This window comes from Dunckerocampus dactyliophorus, chromosome 20 (assembly GCF_027744805.1).
Source record: "Dunckerocampus dactyliophorus isolate RoL2022-P2 chromosome 20, RoL_Ddac_1.1, whole genome shotgun sequence".
Taxonomy (NCBI): domain Eukaryota; kingdom Metazoa; phylum Chordata; class Actinopteri; order Syngnathiformes; family Syngnathidae; genus Dunckerocampus; species Dunckerocampus dactyliophorus.
The window spans coordinates 8,547,472-8,569,268 of record NC_072838.1 but is presented as its reverse complement, the minus strand read 5'-3'; the positions used below and the strand labels follow the sequence as shown (position 1 = coordinate 8,569,268).

Below are 21,797 nucleotides of genomic sequence, written 5' to 3'. Positions count from 1 at the left end.
GGCTCCACTGTATTGAAAGTAATGAGAGACTTGACTGATTTTAAACCTGAACAAAGTCAGTTATGTGTCAAGTTGATAAACTTGCAGTATTTTGCATCAATAGAAACTATTCAAAACCACTATTACAAACAAACAAAAGCATCATGCTGAATGTAAACTCAAGCATTTAAAGTTTTGTCTTTAAATGCTAAAGTTAAAGTCTTGAAAACCTTTTTCTCAACATTTTTTTAATTACCCATCAACGATTTTAAGATGGTAAAAAATTGTTTTGCAACAGTATAAAAAAACCCCATCTATAAAACGTTTGTAATAGATACAACATGAACAGGGATAATGTGCACAGCAGAGAAAACCAACTATTAACATGAAAAAGTAGGAACAAGTATTTTTTCAGAGCCAACTCAATCAAGAAGATGTGACAAATCAGAATTTTTACATCTCACATTCAAAGGCTCAGTTCTTTCACAATTCATTAACATGTTTAGACATTGAAAATAATTGAAAAGTGCAAAATCAGCAAACAGTTTTTGTAAATGTGCAAACAGTGTGGAGGGGCCGTGTCAGCGAGTTCACTTTTTTTTCTGTTTGGGAGTCTTGTTGGATTTGTTGAGGATCTTCATGAGCTTTTTTGGCATGAAGTATGGTTTCTGCAGGGAACCGTCATTGCGCTCCAAGTCCTCCACTGTGGAAAGTTAATTACGTTGGTACCTGATCACTCGGGATTACTTTTATACATTAAATGTTCATAGTTTGCAATTGTGTACTCACAGAAGCAGAGGAAGAGTGTATCCACGCACATGTTGTACACGCTGAAGAACCCATGAGCTATGAGGTAGCTACCAACCACCACAGTCTGCAATTTGGAGAAAAAACATCAAGACAAAACTGGATTGACTGAAAACGTATACTGCTAATACATACAATTATTGGCATCCAGTAGTAGTTGAGGGTCTCTGTGCGGAAAGTGCTGCCTGGTAGAAGTATTCGGCCGGAGAAGAAAAAGAAGGACAATACACCTGGGACAAAAAATACATAATCATTCAAAATATGTACATGCATAAACAAACAATGGCACAAAAACACGGCGAAGGCTGACAAGGTGTGACACATACCTACTCCGCCCACCACGAGGAGCTTCCCAAAGAAGATCAGCAAGTCAGCCACTTTATCAAGCACCACAGTCCTGTTAGGCACAGGTACACATTAGGAATAGAAATATATGAAGTTACACATCCAGACGCACCTTATGATGTTCCTCATGAGCAGAAAAAAAGCATTCCTGGCTGAAGTACAGAAGTTCTTCCCATAAACGGCAATCTGTGGAACAGCACAGATTGTAAAAAATTCAAATAAAAAGTCAAATATTGTGTACAGTATGTGGTAAATGACAGCGATGCTATTGGAAGTGAAGCGTCACCATGATGTATGCATTTCTGTTGAGGAACTTGATGAACTTCTCCAGGCACCAGAAGCAGCACTTCATGCAGCACAGGATAAAACGTGCTACTGGGTTCTGAGCCACTGAGCGTCGTGAAGACAAAAACATATTAGCAAGCATATTGTAGCATGTGTCACTTACTGGGTGAGATTTCAACAAACTGTTCTGGACTTTAACATGTTTGCACAGCAATAGTTATGAATGAATAATGAAAAATACGCAGCAGGGGAGTCCAAAGTGGAGCCCGGCAGCCATTTTCAGCCCGCAGCTCATTGTTTTTATGGCCCTCCATATATTTTGAAAATGTAATGACTTCCACTTATGTCGACGCCCCTCAGACTGGCTGACTGGCGTGGACGTATGTGGTTATCTTTGGCCATGGACATAAACAGAATGGGTCAAGGATTTCGGAACATATGGCAGTTTGTTGATCTGCGTTTCCTACGTTTCTGCAGATTTTTATTTGGATTCTTGTGTTTTCATATGACATTTTATACTCTTATCCAACAACCGTTGCGGTAATTCGGTTAGTGTATGTCTCAGCTACAACGACTAGACTTTCACACATCCACAACGCTTTCTTGCGGTGGTTAACAACCTAAAAAACGTAGTTGCTGTGGTAGAATCCAGATGATCACTGCCATGCTTTTATTTTGCACTGAACAGGAAGTCACTGCATGTTATAAACCTGTGTAACCATTAGACAGTAGTTGCAGTATTGCTGCTGTTGTCGTTTAACGCTTCTTCGAGATAATGAGGAAGTTATCAATACCACAACACGTGTCGACATAGACGGACCCATTTTTCATAGAAATGACCCCTTTGGGCTCTCACATTTTATTGTACCGGTATGTTGAAAAAACAAAGCTAAGATCTGGATGTTTTGTTCAGATACCTTAGCATATACTGATCCACATTGGATTGGTTTTAGCATCTTTCATGTACAAAATGTATCAGAGTGGCCCCCCGCATCATTGAATTTGTATGTCTACAGTCGTGGGTGTGGGTGGAAGAAGTTTGGACACCCCTGATGTGCGGTATCACGCTGTGTGAGAGGCCTTACTTCTGGTTTTGTGGTCGATGTACTCCAGGATCACCCTCACTACCTGTACAAGTGTCAGGATCAAAGCACCAAATGCCAGTGAGCCTCCATGGTACCTGGAATTAACAGATTTCAATATTGAATGTCTTGTGAGCACATAATGCAGGTTGCTTTTTGTATCAACAAATGATCACATTTGAAAACGGTCAGGCTGACGAGAGGAGCACATTCTTCGTAAGCAACACAAGCACCTCAACATACCTCAGTGTGCGCACAAAGGCACCAAACAGGGGGAATGTGGGGATGTCATCTGGTTTGTTGAAGGCCCAGTAGTAGGAGGCAAACGCGCCAGCAAGTGTGCACTGGCCTAAAGCGATGACAAAGTTGACACACCAGAGAAAGGCCACCGCATTGTAGATCTGAAGGTTGAAGAGGTTCCTCTGGAAGATGCCCTCGTCATTGTATTTGACAAAAATGCATGCAGCAGAGGGGCAAGATGGGTAGTTTGATGCGTTGAAGGTCTAAAAGGAGCATGTAGAACTATGAGTGGATAAATACAAGATAAATAATCCAAAGAAAAGCATGCATCTTCATATTTTGTGAATTTAAAACATAATGTTTTTTAACAAATAAAAAAAACGTATATGTTTCAGATACAGCATAAGCTTTTCCTTAAGACATTTTGGACACTCATTTCCAGATGTACTCCTTGTGGAACCTCTTAAGTCCCTGAGGTTGTATAATTTGGACCAAAGTTTACCGCTCACAACAGCTCAGTTCAGCCAAAATCAAGAAATGCTCGAATAGATACATTTTGTCTTCATACTGAATTCTGTTTATTTTCAGACAAGTTTTTAGGTGGAGTGGAACCTTGTTAGCAACTTGCATGGAAACACATGGAAACAGGAAGTGGAAGTCAGCTCCGTCACCTGTCTACGATGTCATCAGCGGTTGACTCTTGTTTTTATAATTACAGGTTTACGTGCATAAAACAATTATAAATGGATATAAATGAAAGGCATAAATGAGCATTTAAGGTTACTTGTACCTTCATTGAAGACGTGATTGTTGACAAAGGCACGATTATTACGAGTTATTTCTTGAATTCATTAAGTTAGTCGCTAAACTTTGCCAAATTGCTATCACCAGCTGACAACAAACATACCAAATGTGTGTGTGTTACGTGGGCTCTGGCTTTCAATGTCAGAGCAGGAAGAGGGTAGTGCATAAATACTTCCAGCACATTTGAAAGTTAGCCCCTTCCCCATGCAGTACCTAACCTTTTTTCGAGTAGGCATTTTTGCGATGCAAATATATTACTCTGAACGCATATTGTATTGAGAAGCCAAACTCCTTACTTGTGAAACCCCAGCGACTACCTGGAACTACGTTCTTTATCACAGAACTCCGACCAGAACTGGACTTAGGAAACCAAGTGGGGGGTGAGTCGCTGTTGATGGACTACACTGTTGATGTGGATGTCATACAACTTCATGTCAAAACATCCAAACTATCCCTTTAAAACAGCTTCCAAAAATCTCAACAAATCAAAAGTCAACCTGCGTCCTGGAAAATAATGTTTGACCTTAGAGGTTCCACTGCAGTATCACTTTTCCCTTAAAAGAACTCGTATTCTGATTCCATCCACACGGGGCTTACTCACCTGAGGATCACAATCCACGGTGCCGTTGATGCTCTGACAGTCACTCGTATTGGAATTGAGAGCAACCACTTTGTAGATGGGGCCTCCTGAGGTGGCCAAATATCTGTATTGATTAGTTCAGGAAAAACAAATGTTGTGGGCTGTGTGTATTGCACACACATGCACTCACACAATGAAAGGATACAAAGCAACGGCACCCCAGTAAGCCACACAAACCAGGAGGAGAACAAATGTGACCAGAGGGAACAGCAGAGTGGACATCATGACGGCGATGGCCCTGTGGAACACACGTCAGCTCATCTTCCAGAAGGCACAAGTTAGGACAACTCCCTATCCTAATACACAGTTAAGCAAAAAAAAAAAAAAAATCATTGGACAACTCACTTGCTCGCCTCTCGTATGAGCGCAATGGCGATGAGGATTCTGGTCCGCAGAAAGATGAGGACTAAGATCAGGATAGCCTCGACCACACAAAGGATGATTACTGAGGAGCAAACATGTACAGTCATCGGTTACAACATTGCGCTCGCACTCTATTGCGATTTTTCAAAAATGTATGAATAAATGATCGCTGTTTTGTGGTTAAATATAGACTATTAGTAAAAAATTTTTTTTTAAAGATTAATGCATATTTAAGCAAATTGTACATATTCTTTGCCGAAAGTAAGCATTTTCAAGCTTAAAAATGTTCAAAAACACAAATACTGCACAAGGCAGAAGCAGCATTATAATTGTAAATGTAGTACTGTATTCTACATTGGCCACTAGGTGTCAGTTCGGTGAGACAAGCACCAGACTTGATAGCCAGAACAGGCATTTATTGCAGGTTTAAATGATCTCGCAACAGGCACAATAATAACAAAATAATCATGATAATACATAGCACGGGCTATTGTTGGGGCCGTAACCCACAGCAAGTTAAAACACAACTCTGAACCTCCGACGTCACTTCCTGTCCTCCACATATCTGTCCGCCCACCATCCAATTTTCTTCTCGGAATTATGACTTACTTCCATAATATTTTTACTTTATTCTCATAAGATTCTAACTCTTTCCACAACGTAATTTTCCAGAAATTACAACTATATGCTACTAAAATTACATTATTTTTCGCTGTGATATTAACATACACAGTTATTACAGCGTTATTCTCGTAAAGTTAAGATGTTTTCTTTTTAAATTGTATTTTGAGAATGTGCTGTAGGGAAATAAAAAAACACCCGCTGCAAATAGCCCCCGTGCTGCACTTTGGACACCGCGTTCTACTGTGTCACATTGGCTGGCCAACAATATACCTTAACCTTTAGTAGCTTATTGTATGTGCAGAATCCTCTCTGCTTTTCTTTCTAATATTTGCAGAATTAAAAAACTGTATGCACAGATGGAAAATCACGGTTAAGTAAAAACACTTCTAGACTCACAGAAGGCTAGCCAGGTCTCTTGCACTTGCAGATAAACGTTGAAGTTAGTGGTGAACCCAATGTCCGTAATGGAAGCAGATTGTTTCTTGTAGTTATCATACTCCCAGTAGCAGTGCCAAATCCCTGTTCCAAAGACATTCATTCACTTTACAATTGGATAATAATAATTGTGTCCAGCCTTTACTCTATTGACTCATTTCCACTTAAAGTAGTGAGAATGAAAAGAGATGTTGAGTTTACCATATGCCCCGGTGCAGAGGACTGCTACAATAAGGACCCACACCATGATGCCAGCAATGAATCTCAGCAGCAACAGGAACAACAAGCTGACCACCATGGCTATTACCAGACCACTAAAAAACACACATCAATGAAACAAAACATCAGAAGAGAATGATCTCCCTAAGTATACAGTATAATGAATATACTCATAAATAAAAATGTTGCACTAATCTAATATTGCAGCTGTGTAAAGGCCATTGTTGAGTATTTGCTGTTCTCAGTGTCTGCCAACAGGTGGCAGTAATCAACTAACGCAAGAATCCAGGGCCATGATGATGCAAAATCCTCAAAGATTCGAACGCCAATGTCCCTTGCATTGAAGCCATTCAATATGTCCCTATTGAGACAAAAACAAAAAAAAAACTAAATCAGTGGTAAATAATGGCAAAATATCATTTTTTCAAAGCATGTTGTAATAATACTAGTAGTATTAACAATTTTGCAGTGGTAAAGAAAAATACATGATTGTACATGACTGATTGCCTATACATGTTGACACCTGTTTTAAAATATTGTTAGCCATTGTTAATATTACAAATCCATCCATTTTCTATACTGCTTGTCCTCACTAGGTTCGCAAGTATGCTGGAGCCTATCCCAGCCGTCTTCGGCCAAGAGGCGGGGTACACCCTGGACTGGTCGCCAGCCAATCGCAAGGCAATATTCAAAATAATTTTGAGCATTTAGCATTTCTGTGTGGAGTTTGCATGTTCTCCCCGTGCATGTGTGGGTTTTCTCCGGGTACTCCAGTTTCCTCCCACATTCCAAAAACATGCATGTTAGGTTAATTGGAGACTCTAAATTGTCCATAGGTATGAATGTGAGTGTGAATGATTGTTTGACGCGATGTGCCCTCCGATTGGCTGCCGACCAGTCCAGGGTGTACCCCACCTCTCGCCCAAAGTCAGCTAGGATAGGCTCCAGCATAGAAAATGGATGGATGGATTGTGAGCATATATTATCTTATAGTTTAATTGATGTTTGGGTGAATTTTCTCTCCACTGCATCCAAACATAGCTGAACAGCATGCAAACATAAAAGTCTATGTAGACTACTACTGTTAACTCAGCATATCTCTCAGGAGTGTTTCACACGACATTCAACACCGCTGTGCATCTTGACTTGTGCACAGCAACCGCAGTAACTACAACCAGACACTACTCGAAGGATCGACACACTCACGAGTCCACCGACCCTTTGCTAGTGATGAAGAAGAAGAAGAACAGGATTATTCAAGTGGCTATCTTTTCACAATACCTTGTATTTGTTCCTAAAACAATACAAGAGTTGCTCGTACCCAGTGCCGTTCTTGATGAGGTCGGTCGTGTCACTGACAGATGTTGGCAAGCCCGGAACATTGGAAAACTCTGGCGGAATCTGCCCAAGCACTCTGATATCAGGCAGACATCTTCCGAGTACTACAAAAACAAGGGACAGTAAAATGAGCTTTGAATGAAATTGTCATTTGACTTTTCATTTAGTATTTTTTGCAAGCCATCAAGTGACCAAAAGGAATTAAAAATCAAATCAATAAAGATCAATAGAGTTCTTATCTTAGCCAGCTGAGAAGATCGACCACATTGTTCTTGGTGCCAAACTGTTTCCCAAGTATATTAGTGCATGTGTGAGTGTATAAATGAGAGGCATTAACTTAAATTTCTTTGTAGGAAGGTGCTTTATGAAAGTAACTACATTTATTTGTATTCACTTACAGCGTATATGGTGGCGACGTCGACGTAAGGCTCAGCGCTCAATGCAGCATCCACGTATGTGGTTTTGACAACAGCGCTTCCTGTTTCCCAGCGTGCTTTGCTGTACTGTTGTTGTAAATGGCTGCTACGTTACACATTGAGGGCTCACATAGGTTGTTGATTATTCAGCATTATTCGTCGGTAGTGTCTCGTCTGTTGTTTTCTACCTATTACGTGGCTGTGTGATTTTTTAGTTCTTTCTTTAAAGACACCGTGAGTAAGAATGGTAAGCCCCCCGTGATTTCTATGGAGCTGGTAAGTTCATTGTGAGCTCTGTTGTTACTCTGCTTGCTAAATAAATAATTACTTCTTCCTCACAGGCTTGTGAGCAGCACAGTATTAACTACGTGATTCAACAATGTAGCAATTCTGTAACATTCGTGCTAAAAGGTCCATATCGGCTTTCATTGTAGGAAAAAAACAATACTGATGTTGGCCGATATCCTGTCGATAATTATCAGTGGCCGATATTATCGAACGTCCCTAATGATGGGGTTCAAACAAAACCTTGACTTTACAGATAAAATTTTGGTCAACCTGGCATTTGTCGTCAGAGGTCCTACGTTACCAAGAAAACCAGGTGAAATTGAACCTTACACCATTAAGTCATATCCACTTACCAGCTGTTGTGGGAATAGTATAGAAAGGACAAAGCTCCTTCTCCACAATTTCTTTAACAGACTAAAAAAAACAAAGATGTTATCATCTTAAGATGTGCCGCTAGACCAATGCAAGCCTGATTTGAACACACTAAACCTCTACTTTTCTGAAACAAACTTACCATCTCAGTATTTGTCAGGTTTATGGATGGTGTACATAGACTTTGGCTGAAAACATCTGCAGGTTTTACACCCTGGTTGTATGCAGGCAGCCCGAGAGCGGAGAAATTAGTTGGGCACTTCTCCACACATATCTGGTGGATAGTAAATCAGGAAGATTGGCAAAAATGAAGGCAACACGTAGGCCACAACTAAACCACTGCGCTGTACCTGTGTGGTTGGACACTGGAACCCATTGAGAGCCGTCGCCATCACATTGACAGATGTCGAACATTTGACAATGTCAAAGTACAACAGTGATGGTCGGTCGCTGAGAGGAAACACATGGGGGGAAAAAAAGCGAGAGGTAATTAATACAATATTGGTCACATGGTCACTTGATATTTTGAAATGCATGCAGGTTAAAGTTAATCACGTATTTGGTCCAATGCCACAAAACCATCCAGTTGAATTCCTTGGATAAAGGACATGCCGGGGATCTCCATAAAGCCAAGCTGGAAAGAGGAATAAAAACTCTAAGTAGAGATACATTTTGCATATGCAATTAAACTAGCATATGCTTAAAACTGGAGGCAAACAAGTGAAGTGAACAAGGGTTGTTTTATTTGACTTAAAACTAAAATTATAGTATATTTATTTATTAGTTTGTTCTTCGTGTGGGAAACATGTCAACATTCATGCGGAAAAATGTCAACAAAAAGCACATGTATTATGTCAAATTCTTTACTTAAGAATATAACGGTACATTTTCCAGTATTGATTGTCAGACAATTTTTAAAAATAATAATAATAATAATTCAAGAACAGGATTAAATACATTGTTTTTCTTTCTACTCCTTTCTGCACTGATAAATTGGAATGTGCATGTGATATTTTCAAAGTACAGGACAGTGATTCTGCCCTTTGAGTACATAAATCAGCTGGGGCCTTCAATTCTTCTAAACCCCACGCCTCAAAACCAGCAGATTTTCTGAGGTATATACATATAATGTATATTTTTCATTGTAAAACTGAAAGTCAATATTGATCTGTTTTCTTTTTAACATAACTGAAATAAGCTTAGCAGCTTGAACGACTATACAGTATATGACTTTTCTGTAAGCATTTCAATTACAGAACATCTTCTCAAAGGACTACTACAGAAATGATATTTGAAAATACTTCAGAGTTTTTAGTGTACCTTGTAGAGCAGTAGAGCTTTACTATGCACTGAAAGCCGTAATTGTTGAAATAGCTGGCTACGCAAGTGAGTAGCACGATAATTGTGTGCAGGCTCTACAACACCTGCACCACCTGAACCATGTTGTAGTCACCATGCTTTACTTTACTTTACTTTACTGTTCTCTTTACTTGTCTTGCTTGCTTGCTGCTGTAACAAGTAAATTTTCCCGCTGTGGGATAAATAAAGTACATACAATACAATACAATTGTGTCTTGCCGACAGTCAAAGCATGGTGGTGGTGGTGGTGTCATGGTCTCGGGCTGCATGAGTGCTCATAGGGCTTTTGTTGTGCCCATTGTTCTCTCGTCCCTCACCGGGTAGCGAAACCCCTGTATCCTGTTTTCTGTATTTACCGGTCGAGACAGACGGCTGTCCCACAGAGCATGGGCTCTCTATGAGGTTTCTTCCCTAGAGGATGTTTTTCTCTTGCCTCCGTCACCAAGCGCTTGCTCAGAAGAGTAGTTCTCGACATGCTCACGGGAGTATTTTGTCATTTGGGGGCCCAGGCAAACCCAGTCTAACTGCGTGAGCTGCTTGCTGAATGCAAATAAACAATAGAAGAAGAAGAAGAAGCTAACCAGCTGAATTCATCTTCGGTTCAAGAAGTAGAACGAGGAGGAGGAAGATGGGAGGAGCAATATGTTTTAACAAGGATACGAAAACGCTAGCGGTCGAAATGATCACCAAAGACTACACATTGTAGTTTTAAGAATGTGAATTAAGACTAAAACAGTAATATGTACTTTAATCAAAGGAAAAAAAAATCAATAATCAGTTTTTATGAGACGTTTGGGAGCACCTGGAAATCTCAGAGCCCTAGGCAATTGCCTGTGTTTACCTAATGGTAAGTCCGCACCTGAACCTTTTTTTTTTTTTTTTTTTTAAACTTCTCTTAGGAACTGACGCTCTATAAAGAAAACTGACTTGACTTGCGGTGACATAAGGGGGCCGGGCCGCACGTCAGTTTTACAACAAGATAAGGAGGCCAAACACCATTCCAAGATGACGAAGCTGAAGGATTGGCTAATTACTGTACATCTCCAAGCCTAAATGAGTACCGTACACATGGAGCAAGTGTAAGGCGGAGGAGCACAAGGTGTAATATCCACCACCTCTGTTATGTCATCATGGAGGATTCCAGTAAGGGCCTAGGCCACGCTGGTGAATTCCATTCCATGGATTAATGCAGCGCTACATAACAATGATGCTCACACTAGATATTGACACTTTGGACACAATATGTGCATATTTAATGTGAGGGGTACTTATTTTTGTTGTCAGCTACTCAGACTGTGTTGAGTAATTTTCGAAAGAGAGCTTTCCAAGCTGTACACTGCCTACTTCAAGCTACAGTATATTTTGATAGTATTATCCCTTGAGAAGACATAATAAAGTTATTTTTCTCCATGCGCTTTGAAAACCATTGTAATAGTGAATGATCCACCCTCTTTGTTGGTTTGTTAGTTACCAAATAGCAGAATCAATAGAAATTCAACTTGATGGCATCCAGTAACGTCACTTAATAAGGTCAAACTAAGCTGTTTGCACACAGACGTTGTATTGACTTAAGATAAGGGATTAGGTGCTGTGCATTGGAATGAGTTTAATGACAGCAATCGAGTGGCCGTGTTCACGGGAAATGGGCTGCTCATGGTTTAACAAGATAAGGCAAGGCCAGTTCATTCAGGCAATGTCCACATGTACACCGGTGTATTTAAAAACATTTTCCCCCCCTGCCAGGAGTGAAAGAAAGTCTTTAATTGCCCATACTATTTGTATTTTAAAAATAATCTCTAATTTAACTATTGAAATAATTTCACGTGCAAAACAGCAGGTTGTCCAAACCTAAGCATTTTGGTCAAACAGAAGCCCGAAGAAGACTGCAGGAAAGGGGAATTTTGTGTGGACTAATAATGCAGTTACTCCCAAATATCACTAAAGTTTAGAAAACAAGAAAGACATAACAGTGATTGCATCACATAGAAGGAAAACATTTTGTTCCACTGGACATCATTAATAATGAGGGCTTGCTCTTGGGGTGTCCCGATCGGATATTGATATCGGATATCGGTCCGATATTAGCAAAAAAATTAGTATCAGATTATATCGGCCTGCATCTGGCACTCAGATACAAGCAATCCATTCCAGACTCCGCTCCAGCACTTCTATCCAACGGCACCCGAATATAGCCCACGTGACCACAACCACATCAGTGCTAAGAATAGCCAGGAGTAGGAGTGATGTTGACCGTTAAACATCCGAAAGACGTAGCAGCAAAGTGCAAAACTTGTCATGCACAAGTTTCCCATGGTGGCACACAACCGGATAAGTTTGAAGCGGTGTCACAAAAAAACGGCGTGAGTATTTTCTCAAGGCTCCCTCAAACCAACCAACGCTGTCCGAAACATCTGCAAAGTGTGAGAAACTCCCACTGGACGGCAAAAACTCATTAACTACAATAGAAAAGACCCCGCACCTGTTGGTGGTGAGTAATATCGGGTTTAATCGCTTACCTAAGCCTCGCTCCATTATGCCTGGCCGCTACTACATTGTCGATAAGACTATACAGTCATCCTTCATGGTTAATTTGTTCCACACCCGACTGCGATAAGTGAATTTCCGCAAAGTACGATTCAATATTACTAAATTGTTTTTTTTTAAACCTGTTTAAACCTTTCTAAATATAATTATTACCATTATTCGAGCCCTGTTGGCATGCAATAACACTCCTACAGTCACCTTTACACTCCTATTACTCAACACATTGCTCAACCGTAATCAGTGATACAAGTTACGGCCGACACTAGCATAGCAAGCTACCGAGCAAACTAGTTAGCTTCTCCAATTTACTTATTCTCAACTTAAGAGTGTGTTTCAAATCGAATGGGGAAGAAGGACTAGTTAAGAAGCCAAAACCTTACCACTTCCACACGGAATGGGAAGAGAACGGGGAGGAGAACTATGTTGCCATGGCTGACTACATGCATGTTTGAAGGTAATCCAGTGTAATGTCTTGTAGCATTATCTATCTATTGATCTACTTCCATTTAGCATTACAAAATAAGTAATAAACGTATGTAGGATTTATGCTGATATCGGATCGGTATTGGCGATATGCAAGGCAGCAATGTTAATATCGTATTGGAAGAAAAAAGATGTATTGGGACACCCCTAGCTTGCACCAAGAAAGCCTTCCGCAATACATCCTGATACTACTTTACCACTGTGTGTTGTCATGCATCCGAAAAAGTCACCATGTAACTAACAGTGGGTTTATTATTATAAGAGGAAGTGTAATATAAAACAACAACTCAACAAGGAAATAAAAGAGTGGCTTACAAAGGAGAGTGGCGAAAGATGTGGTAACGAGACATTTCTGTGTGGCACTTGTGCTCACCTAAAATTCCGACTGCAAGGTAGCCAGCGATGACGGCTATAAACAGCACGCAGCAGATTATATCCGTGCATCCCCTAGGGAAAAAACAGCAGAGCACAAAAATCTGGGGTGTTAATTGTGATTTAATCAGTCAATACGAGCTCAGCTAAAGACCTTCACAGGACATGGGAGAATGCAGTCGGACATTAAAGTGAGAATCACCTTTTCTTTATGGGTCCATTGAAGGTGGGATCATACTGGGCCGGTTCACCTGAGCAAAAAAAAGCAGATCGAAGTAGATTTTTAATCCCATACATAAAATAACCACTACTGACCGGCTATGACAGTGTATTATTACCTTATTAACACTTTTCTTGTTTGTGAGTTCACGAAGTAAAGCTACTGAATGGATGTGGACATTTTAACAGACCAGAGAAGGAATTTGTACCAGTGAGGTGATTACAGGTGCTACGAATGTAATGATTATGATAAGGTTGGTGGTGTTGCGGGGAAAACCAAAAAACTTCCTGGAACAAAAGGAATGACTAATTGCAGGAAGGTACAGTATGTTAAAAACAACAACACATAAAACAGAACAGGTGATAACTTGATGTGAATTTCATTTGAATTCATAATGTTGCGAGGGAGCCCACTGTAGACATAATGGAAACACTGAGAACATCAAATAGCATGGCGTTGCACCAAACGGAATATGACAGACATAATCATCCAAGGTGGGCAAAAGAGTGACAAGAGAAAGCATCGTGAAACGCTTACAACAAAGGAACCTGTTCATCGGCCTCTCGCAATGACATGAGTGTCAGATTTCACAATGTTTGCAGTGCATGCCAGGTGGCAGCATCTAAATGACATCTCACTTTTACTACGGCCAAAATCTTATTCAGTGAGTCAATATAATGTGATATCAGAGCAACATGGTCCTAAAAGTTCATCTGCCACAGGCATGATATCAACGGTTTATGGCTGCAACCCCCATTGATGATGAAGCATTTACCTGGTAACCTGGTCATCTAATCAAACTGCACATATAACATGTTATTATTTGATGAAACTTCTTAAATGGAGATACAGCCTTCTTATAATTAAACCTCCTGCTGCTTTTATAGCTACTGGTATTAGGAAAAAAATAGAGTGCACTACTTGTATGCTGAGGTGTTGTCGATTGGGTCTACACTAGTTTGCAGTCTAAAGAGGAACAACATGACGCCCGCTTTGGGAAGTTGCACTACAGCCACAAAGACTTCTACTGTGGAAACATTATTGCTGTTAATATATCTCAACAATCTGTATACATTAATATTAAAAACCGAGTAATCAATACCTTAAAAGTCCAAACAAATAAAAATAAAAAATAGAGTAAACCTGTATTAACTAGTAATATTGACACATTTTAAAGGTCATGCAAGTGTAAAAATAATTTAACCACTGCAATATACAATATTAACACCTCCAAAGTTGACAATTTGGTATTTAACCAAAGCGTTCTGGAAAAACATGCATTCAAGGAACCAAAAGCATAACACTAGTGCAAATGTTCCAAGAACAGCTTAACATTTACTTTGTTTACAACTTTTTTAGGCGTAAAATCCAGGAATTCTACAGTAAAAATTCCCCCTCCCATTTTTTTTGTGGCTCCCTTCACACAAAACAGCGACACAGCAAAAGGTCAGGACTGGAGTATGAAATTTAATATCAGATTTAATATCAGAGGCTCACGTTTGAAAGCAATTAGCGCTGTATTTTATATGTCATACCACGCTTGTAGTCGTATTCTATTCAATTTAGTGCCGCTATGTGAACGTATTTATGGTAGTGTACCGCTTCTCTGAGTTCTGTCTGAATGCATACAGTAATCCCTCGTTTATCGAGGTTAATTGGTTCCACACCCGACCGTGATAAGTGAATTTCCACACAGTTGGATTTCTTATTTAGAAATGGAATATTTTCAAAGTGAGAGCATAGAAAACCTGTTTACCACCTTCTAAATATGGTTTTAACATTATTAGAGCCCCCTAGACATGCAATAACACCCCTATAGTCACCATTACACTTGTATTACCCAATATGACATATGATGATGACATAACGAGAGAAAATAACACATAAAAACATAAATATGAGTTGTGCTCCTCTGTGTTGCTGTACTTGTGTTCCGGTGCTAGGGGAGCTGAGTGGGGTGGCGGACAGGATGTGACGGCCGGGGTTCAGGGTTGAGTTTTAGCTTGGCGTGGGTTACGGCCGCAACATCAAGTCCAGTGCTTGTGCGTCTCACCGTACATTACAGTAACATTACTGACACCTAGTGACCAGGGTAGAACACTACATATCATCGCAACATCTTTGAATGAGTCTTCTCAATACTTAATGTTTGTATTTTAGTTCATTTTTGCCATTTAATGCTTGTAAATGCTTCATTTGCAAAATATGTAAAAATTGCTTTGCTATAGATATATTTTTACTAATAATAGGCCATATTCAACCACAAAAAAGCCCTCCCCTCACTGCAAGACATTTATAAAACTAGAGTCCTACGAAGTACACACAACCTCATCAAGGACAGCACACATCCACAACACTCATTATTCACACTCCTACCACCAGGCAGACGCTACAGGAGTTTGAAGTCCAGGACCACAAGGCTGGCAAACAGCTTTTACCCACAGGCCATCAGGCTTCTCAACGAAGCACTCACACACGCCGCACACAACACACGCACACACTCATAGCACTTTTATTTATTTATTTATTTATTTATTTATTTGTATTAATGTCTCTTCTGTTGTTGTTGCTTAATTTATTGGTATATATGTTTCTTATGTTCTTATTCTTTCTTGTGTTTTCTTTCTTTTCTTGGGAGAATGAACAGAATAAGAATTTCATTGCATAGTATAACTGCCTGTTTTACAATGCATATGACAATAAAACTCTTGAATCTTGAATCAAAACTGCATGATTTTTGAAAAACCGTGATGACGTGAAGCCACGGAACACGAAGCGGCGAGGGATTACTTCATACAATGTTTAATGTAACGGCTGTAACGCGGTAATTTTGCAGGCTCACTGTGTGAAAGAGTCATGCACTTGCCACATGAGTCAACATCCTATTCTCCTGTTTTTAGATGTTACCGAAAGTGATATGAAAGCCAATCTGTATTTACCTGCGGGGAGGGTTTATTTACTGTAGCCATACCAAACCTCCCAGACTGTCAATACACTTGGGACAACAACAGAACAGCATGACAAATATCAGGAAACAGAATTCAAGCGTTTAGTATGCATGCATTAACCGTGTGAAACCACTAATTTATCGGAAATCTATTACAATAATGAATCACTAACACAGCATATATGAAAGATATTTTTTTCTCATATTACATAATACCACAATAAATGTGTTAAAAAATGTAAGTACTTTCAGGGGATGTGTAGTTATAACTTAGTAACTCATTGAACCTTGCGCCATGCAAGTGTCAAACAGACTCACTTAAGTTATTAACGGATACAAGCTTTTAATTACGGTTGGTTATTTTGCACTGTTGTTTTGCTCAAAAAATTGTATACAATGAAATGGAATAAGGGGATTATTTTAATGTTTTGTTGATATTATGTTATCTGATATTGTTGTATCCATCCATTTTCTATACCGCTAGTGTAGGATCAGGTAAACTCGAGCCTATCCCAGCTGACTTTGGGAAGCCAATCAGAAGGGGGCTGTTGTATTTATATATTGTCAAATTACTGACAAATAATTTGTAATTCCTTAAAATATTATCTTGTATGTCATGAATCATTCAATGAGGTCTATTTTTTTAAGTAAAAAGTTAAGTATCGCTGTAGGCAACACTGGCCATATCGGATAGATACCACAATGTGCAGTATCGCCCATCCCTATTTTTTTGTTTTTTATAGATTTCATTCAACATGTATCGACTTTTCATGAACCATTTAATGAATATAACATAAAATACGACCAGAAGCAAACGTATGAGTGCAAGTTAGGTTGTTATTACATTAATACGAACTTTTTTTAAATTTCCCATAAAAGCAGTACAAGGTAACGGGTGACGTCAACTCACCGTACGGAGACTCCGTATCTGTCTTGTCTTTTTTGCCCATTTTCCACCTCTCCCACTGCCTTCACTTCGTTGGCTTCCCACTCACAGGTCGCTTTACTTCAATTCACCTAAAAACGCTCTGAAGAAAAAGTGGAAAAGTGCTTTGAAAAGACAAAGACACGCTAAAGGAACAAATCTGTTCCTTGCGGGCAGTTACCAAGCAGTGACGACAAACGCTCACCTGTTTGGGGACGTGCACCGGAAGTGGGCAGCTGCACGCGCAACATTGAAGCGGCGGGATATAAAAATATAAAATTTATATTGCAATGGGTTTTATATTTTCAGGTGGCCAACTTGAACAAAACCGTTAAAATAATCGCACTGTTTTTATTTGGCCTAATTTAACCTACATACCATTAACGTCCATAAACGTTGGATTATAATATTATAAAAAATAGGCCCTTACGTTCATGGCTTTGTCAGCCAAGTCGTGTTTTTTGTAGCGCTCACTTAAACATTATTTAAAGCTGCAGCACAGGGCTAGTACGTGGACTTGAGCACAAAATAACGAATATATACCAAATTACAAATAGTATTAGTTTTTTAGTACATTATATTTGCCAAACAAAACACTCAAAAAGAGACTGGATGGCATTGACGCTCACTGTGATGAGAGGTGGACGGATCGATCCGAAGCCTATCAATGCATGTGTCGTATCCGTAGCGAATCGATACTAACTTTATAGGGATGTTTTTTATGTGTTGTTCATATAGTTACATTGTTGATAGTGGCTTTTTTAAAATTGATTTTGCTTTTGGTTAAAGTAAAATCACATCAACATTCAAGGATCTAGAAAAAAAAATCAAAGTAAAAATTAATAAGTATTTGCAATACAGTACTGGTCCTGTAGAGTATTTCCTTGATACCACACTGATACTAAAACTTGCAGTATCGCCCAACCCTGATGAATGCTCAGTGGAATTGCTTAAGATTGCACCCCCTGCTGTTCAGAAGCAGTCATTAATTTTGAGATCTACTGGCTCACTGATATACTGTACGTACAGTACCTGTACTAACACTCCCATGTTCACCTTTTCAATATTCTGCTGTTTTTTTCTTCTTTGTTAGTTGTTTCACAAATGTTGTGAAACAAGGCACCTGTCAAAAGCATCTCCAAACTTTTAAATGGTACTGTATATGACAACAAAATTTGCTTGCAGGATTTAGGATGCAATGTGAAAAACATTGTCCTGAATTTATTATAGTAAAGTAAAAAACATGTTTTAAAAAAATCAAAACAATAAAAGGCAATGCAAATGGAAATCCTATTCCTCCGTACAGATACACATTAGGTCAGAAGTTGTCTGGATTGTGTAAAAAATGCCGCTTGTTTCTTGGCACAACAGGAAATATTGAGTGTATGTGTTACACAATGGCAAACTAATACTCAAACCTGCTTTGTCAAATATACACTGTACAATAAGCACAATAAGCATACAGTATGTAAACAAAAGTTGGCCTCATATAACAAGCACTGAGTGTTTGAGTGTTTTCGGCCTATGTTGTAAATGAATGATAAAAGTTAATGTTGCAAATCTGTTAGTATCACATAAAATAAAATAAAATACACCACATATTGAACAACAACATATGAAATGCTTCATTTTTTTTTTTCAATGCAGCATGTTAATAGGGTGAGTTTGGGTTCTTTTAAAGGTGTCCGGGTATCGTTAATCCACTGTCTGCTCCCGCCTCTGGACTGGCCTCCATTCTGGCCAGTCTGCTCTGCTCCAAAGCAATGGCCTCTGCAGAGTGTTTGCATTTCTCCGAACCACATTGACAGGTAAAGTACTTGCTCTTAATGTCCCAAAAGCGGTCTCCATAGTCAAACCTATTGGACAAGACATGATATGATGTTAAGAATTATCATAGTTTTGATCATGTTTAAATTAGGGCTGTCGAAAATAGCTAACTAATTTATTTCATTAATTACCTTAACATTTCTAGCATTATTAACGCTTGCGCATCATGTCAAGCCACAGCTCTAGTGTCCCCACACAGAGGCAGACGCTCTTTCATAACTTTAGTCTGATCTGAACACATCAACAACAGTACAGTTCCAAACATTTAAGTGTGACAAACATGCAAAAACAAAAAAATCAGGAAGGGCGCAAACACTTTTTCACACCACTGAAAATCTGATATGTATCCAATCTACTGTAGTCTCAAATAAACAGAAAGACAAAGAAAAACAGTAAGTGGATTGTTTTATCACTCACTAACATAACTCTTACTGCGGAAGTACAATTTGCTGCATTTAGGTATGCTCGGAAATCCCAGAAAATACATTTACACTCAACACATGTGAATTCAATTTACGGGGTGTGTTTGACCGCAACCCCTCATGGCTCATAATAAAGCTGTTAAAGTGTGATTCAAATGTTCTGCTACTATTAAAGAGACGAGCATTCGGCAAGTACATTTTCAGACGTGTGGCATCTTTTAGCATGATTTACATTTTCAGTTCATTTGGAGCGGTTAAAACATACAAATATGTATAATTGTGTCCTGTCATTTACGTTTCTGTTCAAAAACACAGTAAAAAATTCACATATAGTTAAAAATGGTGATTAATCATGATTAATTTGAAAAGTGTGATTCATTTGTTTAATATTTTTAATCATTTGACAGCCCTAGTTGAAATCATTTCTACCTAAAAAGTGAAATGAAAACCAAAAAGGGCATGAGTCACACATTTCCACACTCACCCTAGCTCTTGGCCACTGAGGATGTCTCTGGAGCTGAAGAAGGCAATGCGAGGAAATCTCAGGTCCTGGTGCAGCATGAACACACGCACTGGGATGAGGTTGGGGTCGCAAAGGTGGTTGATGAAGCGGCTGATGTTGCCGTAGTAACGGGCGTCAATACAATACACCTCCCCGTCCTTTAAGAAAACACGTTTTGTTAGATTATACCAATTATACCAAAAGAAAGGAGTATTCACACGAGGCCAATCGTACTTCACACCCAAAGCACGGCACGTTTGATTGTAAGACGTGGGACAGGGCACGGTACGATTCCACAACGTAGCCAAGTCATAAAATGAGTGTGAGGTGATGGCTCCTCACAAATTCTTAAGGAAAACCAACACATTTCATAACAGAAATACAGTAATCCCTCGCTCATCACGGTTAATTGGTTCCAGGTCTGACCGTGATAAGTGAATTTCCAGAAAGTAGGATACCTTCTCTATAAATTGAATATTTTCAGTTATGCCATAGAAAACCTACATTTGTTTTTTAATATTATTAGAGCCCTCTAGGCATGAAATAACATCCCATAGTCACCTTTACACTCCTATTACCCAATATAGTAGGTATAATCAGAGAAAATAAGCCATTTAAGACAGTTAGGGAGCAGAATGGGTGGCGGACAGGAAGTGACATTGAGGGTTCCAGAGTTGAGTTTGAGCTTGTTGTGGGCTATGGCCGTAACAGTAGCCCGTGTTATTATGATTATGTTATTATTGTGCCTGTTGTGAGATCATTCAAACCTGCAATAAAAGCTTGTTGTTCCGGCGATCAACTCTGGCGCTTGTCTCACCGAACAATTACTGACACCTAGTGACCAATGTAGAATATTACATCCACAAGTTGAATGGTGGTCATAATGGCCTATATTTGTATTTTAGTTCATTTTATCAATTTTTATGCTTGAAAATGTTTAATTTGGGCAACAAATACGTACAGTTTGCCGTAGTAATATGCCGTAGTCAACCAAAAAACAGTGATCATTAATTCATTTTTTAACCAACACAATTCTTAATAGAAATAAAATACTGGAAATAATCCCAAAGAAAGAACCCCCAGAGCCCGTCATGTGTCTATTATAATAAAGATGTTTAAAGACTATGTGTATTATTGTTCATTATTCTGGTAGTAGTTTGTAGTTTCTCCCACATCCAAAAACATGCAGGTTAGGTTAATTGGTGACTCTAAATTGTCCATAGGTATGAATGTGAGTGTGAATGGTTGTTTGTCTATATGTGCCCTGCGATTGGCTGGCGACCAGTCCAGGGTGTACCCCGCCTGTCGCCTGAAGTCAGCTGGGATAGGCTCCAGCTCCCACGACCCTAAAGAGGAGAAGCGGTATAGAAAATGGATGGATGGATAGTTTGTAGTACCTTATTGTCCAGGTCAAAAAGGTAGGAGTCATCCTCTCTAACATCGGCTTCTGCATCCGAGATGAGCTCCCCCACATATCTGCATTGGAAGAAGACATTATTTCACCTCAGACTTTCTGTCGAGTGGACAAGGGACAGCCCTCTCTTACTCGCAGATGAAGCTTCCTTGGGGAATGTCCTGCAATGCTCGAACGCCCCAACCCATCTTCTCAGTCCTGTAGAGTTGAAGGCGAACTCTAAGGGAGGAAGGTGAACATTTGGTGGGTTTCATACGAGTGTGAATATAATATAATAACAAAACATATGGATGGAAAGTTTTCTGACACATCAACAGAATGGTCTTAATCAGGCGGTAATGTCATTTCAGTGGCACAATCCAAAAGAGCCTAGGCGAGCGCTAGCTTTGCTGGGCAGACCAAGAATGTAATTCAACACTTCCCAACATACAGTACCCTATTGCTGTGGTCCCTAACACGGAGGACTGCGTCTGTCAAATGAGCAAAATAGCACTGGCAGTTCATTTTGCACGTCTCCCTTCATGAACATGCAAAATATATGCAGA

The 21,797-nt window shown here is 39.4% G+C and overlaps 1 protein-coding gene across 8 annotated transcripts in view; it reads right to left on the bottom strand.

Moving 5' to 3' along the window:
* Positions 1–113: 113 nt before the first annotated feature.
* LOC129173009 (choline transporter-like protein 4) overlaps positions 114–21,797 on the bottom strand; it is a 38,250-nt gene continuing 16,566 nt past the window's right edge. For 2 of the 8 annotated variants that reach the window (XR_008567146.1, XR_008567147.1), the window contains 2 exons: positions 21,385–21,471; positions 21,235–21,314 (listed from right to left, as the gene is read on the bottom strand). Coding sequence is in view for 5 of the 8 variants with exons in the window: in XM_054763418.1 (XP_054619393.1) it covers positions 570–682; positions 769–853; positions 922–1,016; positions 1,113–1,183; positions 1,244–1,317; positions 1,418–1,521; positions 2,502–2,596; positions 2,742–3,001; positions 4,144–4,246; positions 4,328–4,420; positions 4,528–4,627; positions 5,566–5,688; positions 5,806–5,918; positions 6,101–6,184; positions 7,030–7,047; positions 7,145–7,265; positions 8,219–8,279; positions 8,380–8,511; positions 8,588–8,687; positions 8,793–8,871; positions 12,997–13,070; positions 13,198–13,246; positions 17,073–17,112 (2,187 nt within the window). In the remaining 3 variants the exon portion in view is untranslated. The other 6 variants (XM_054763418.1, XM_054763419.1, XM_054763420.1 and 3 more) reach the window with 6 other exon arrangements.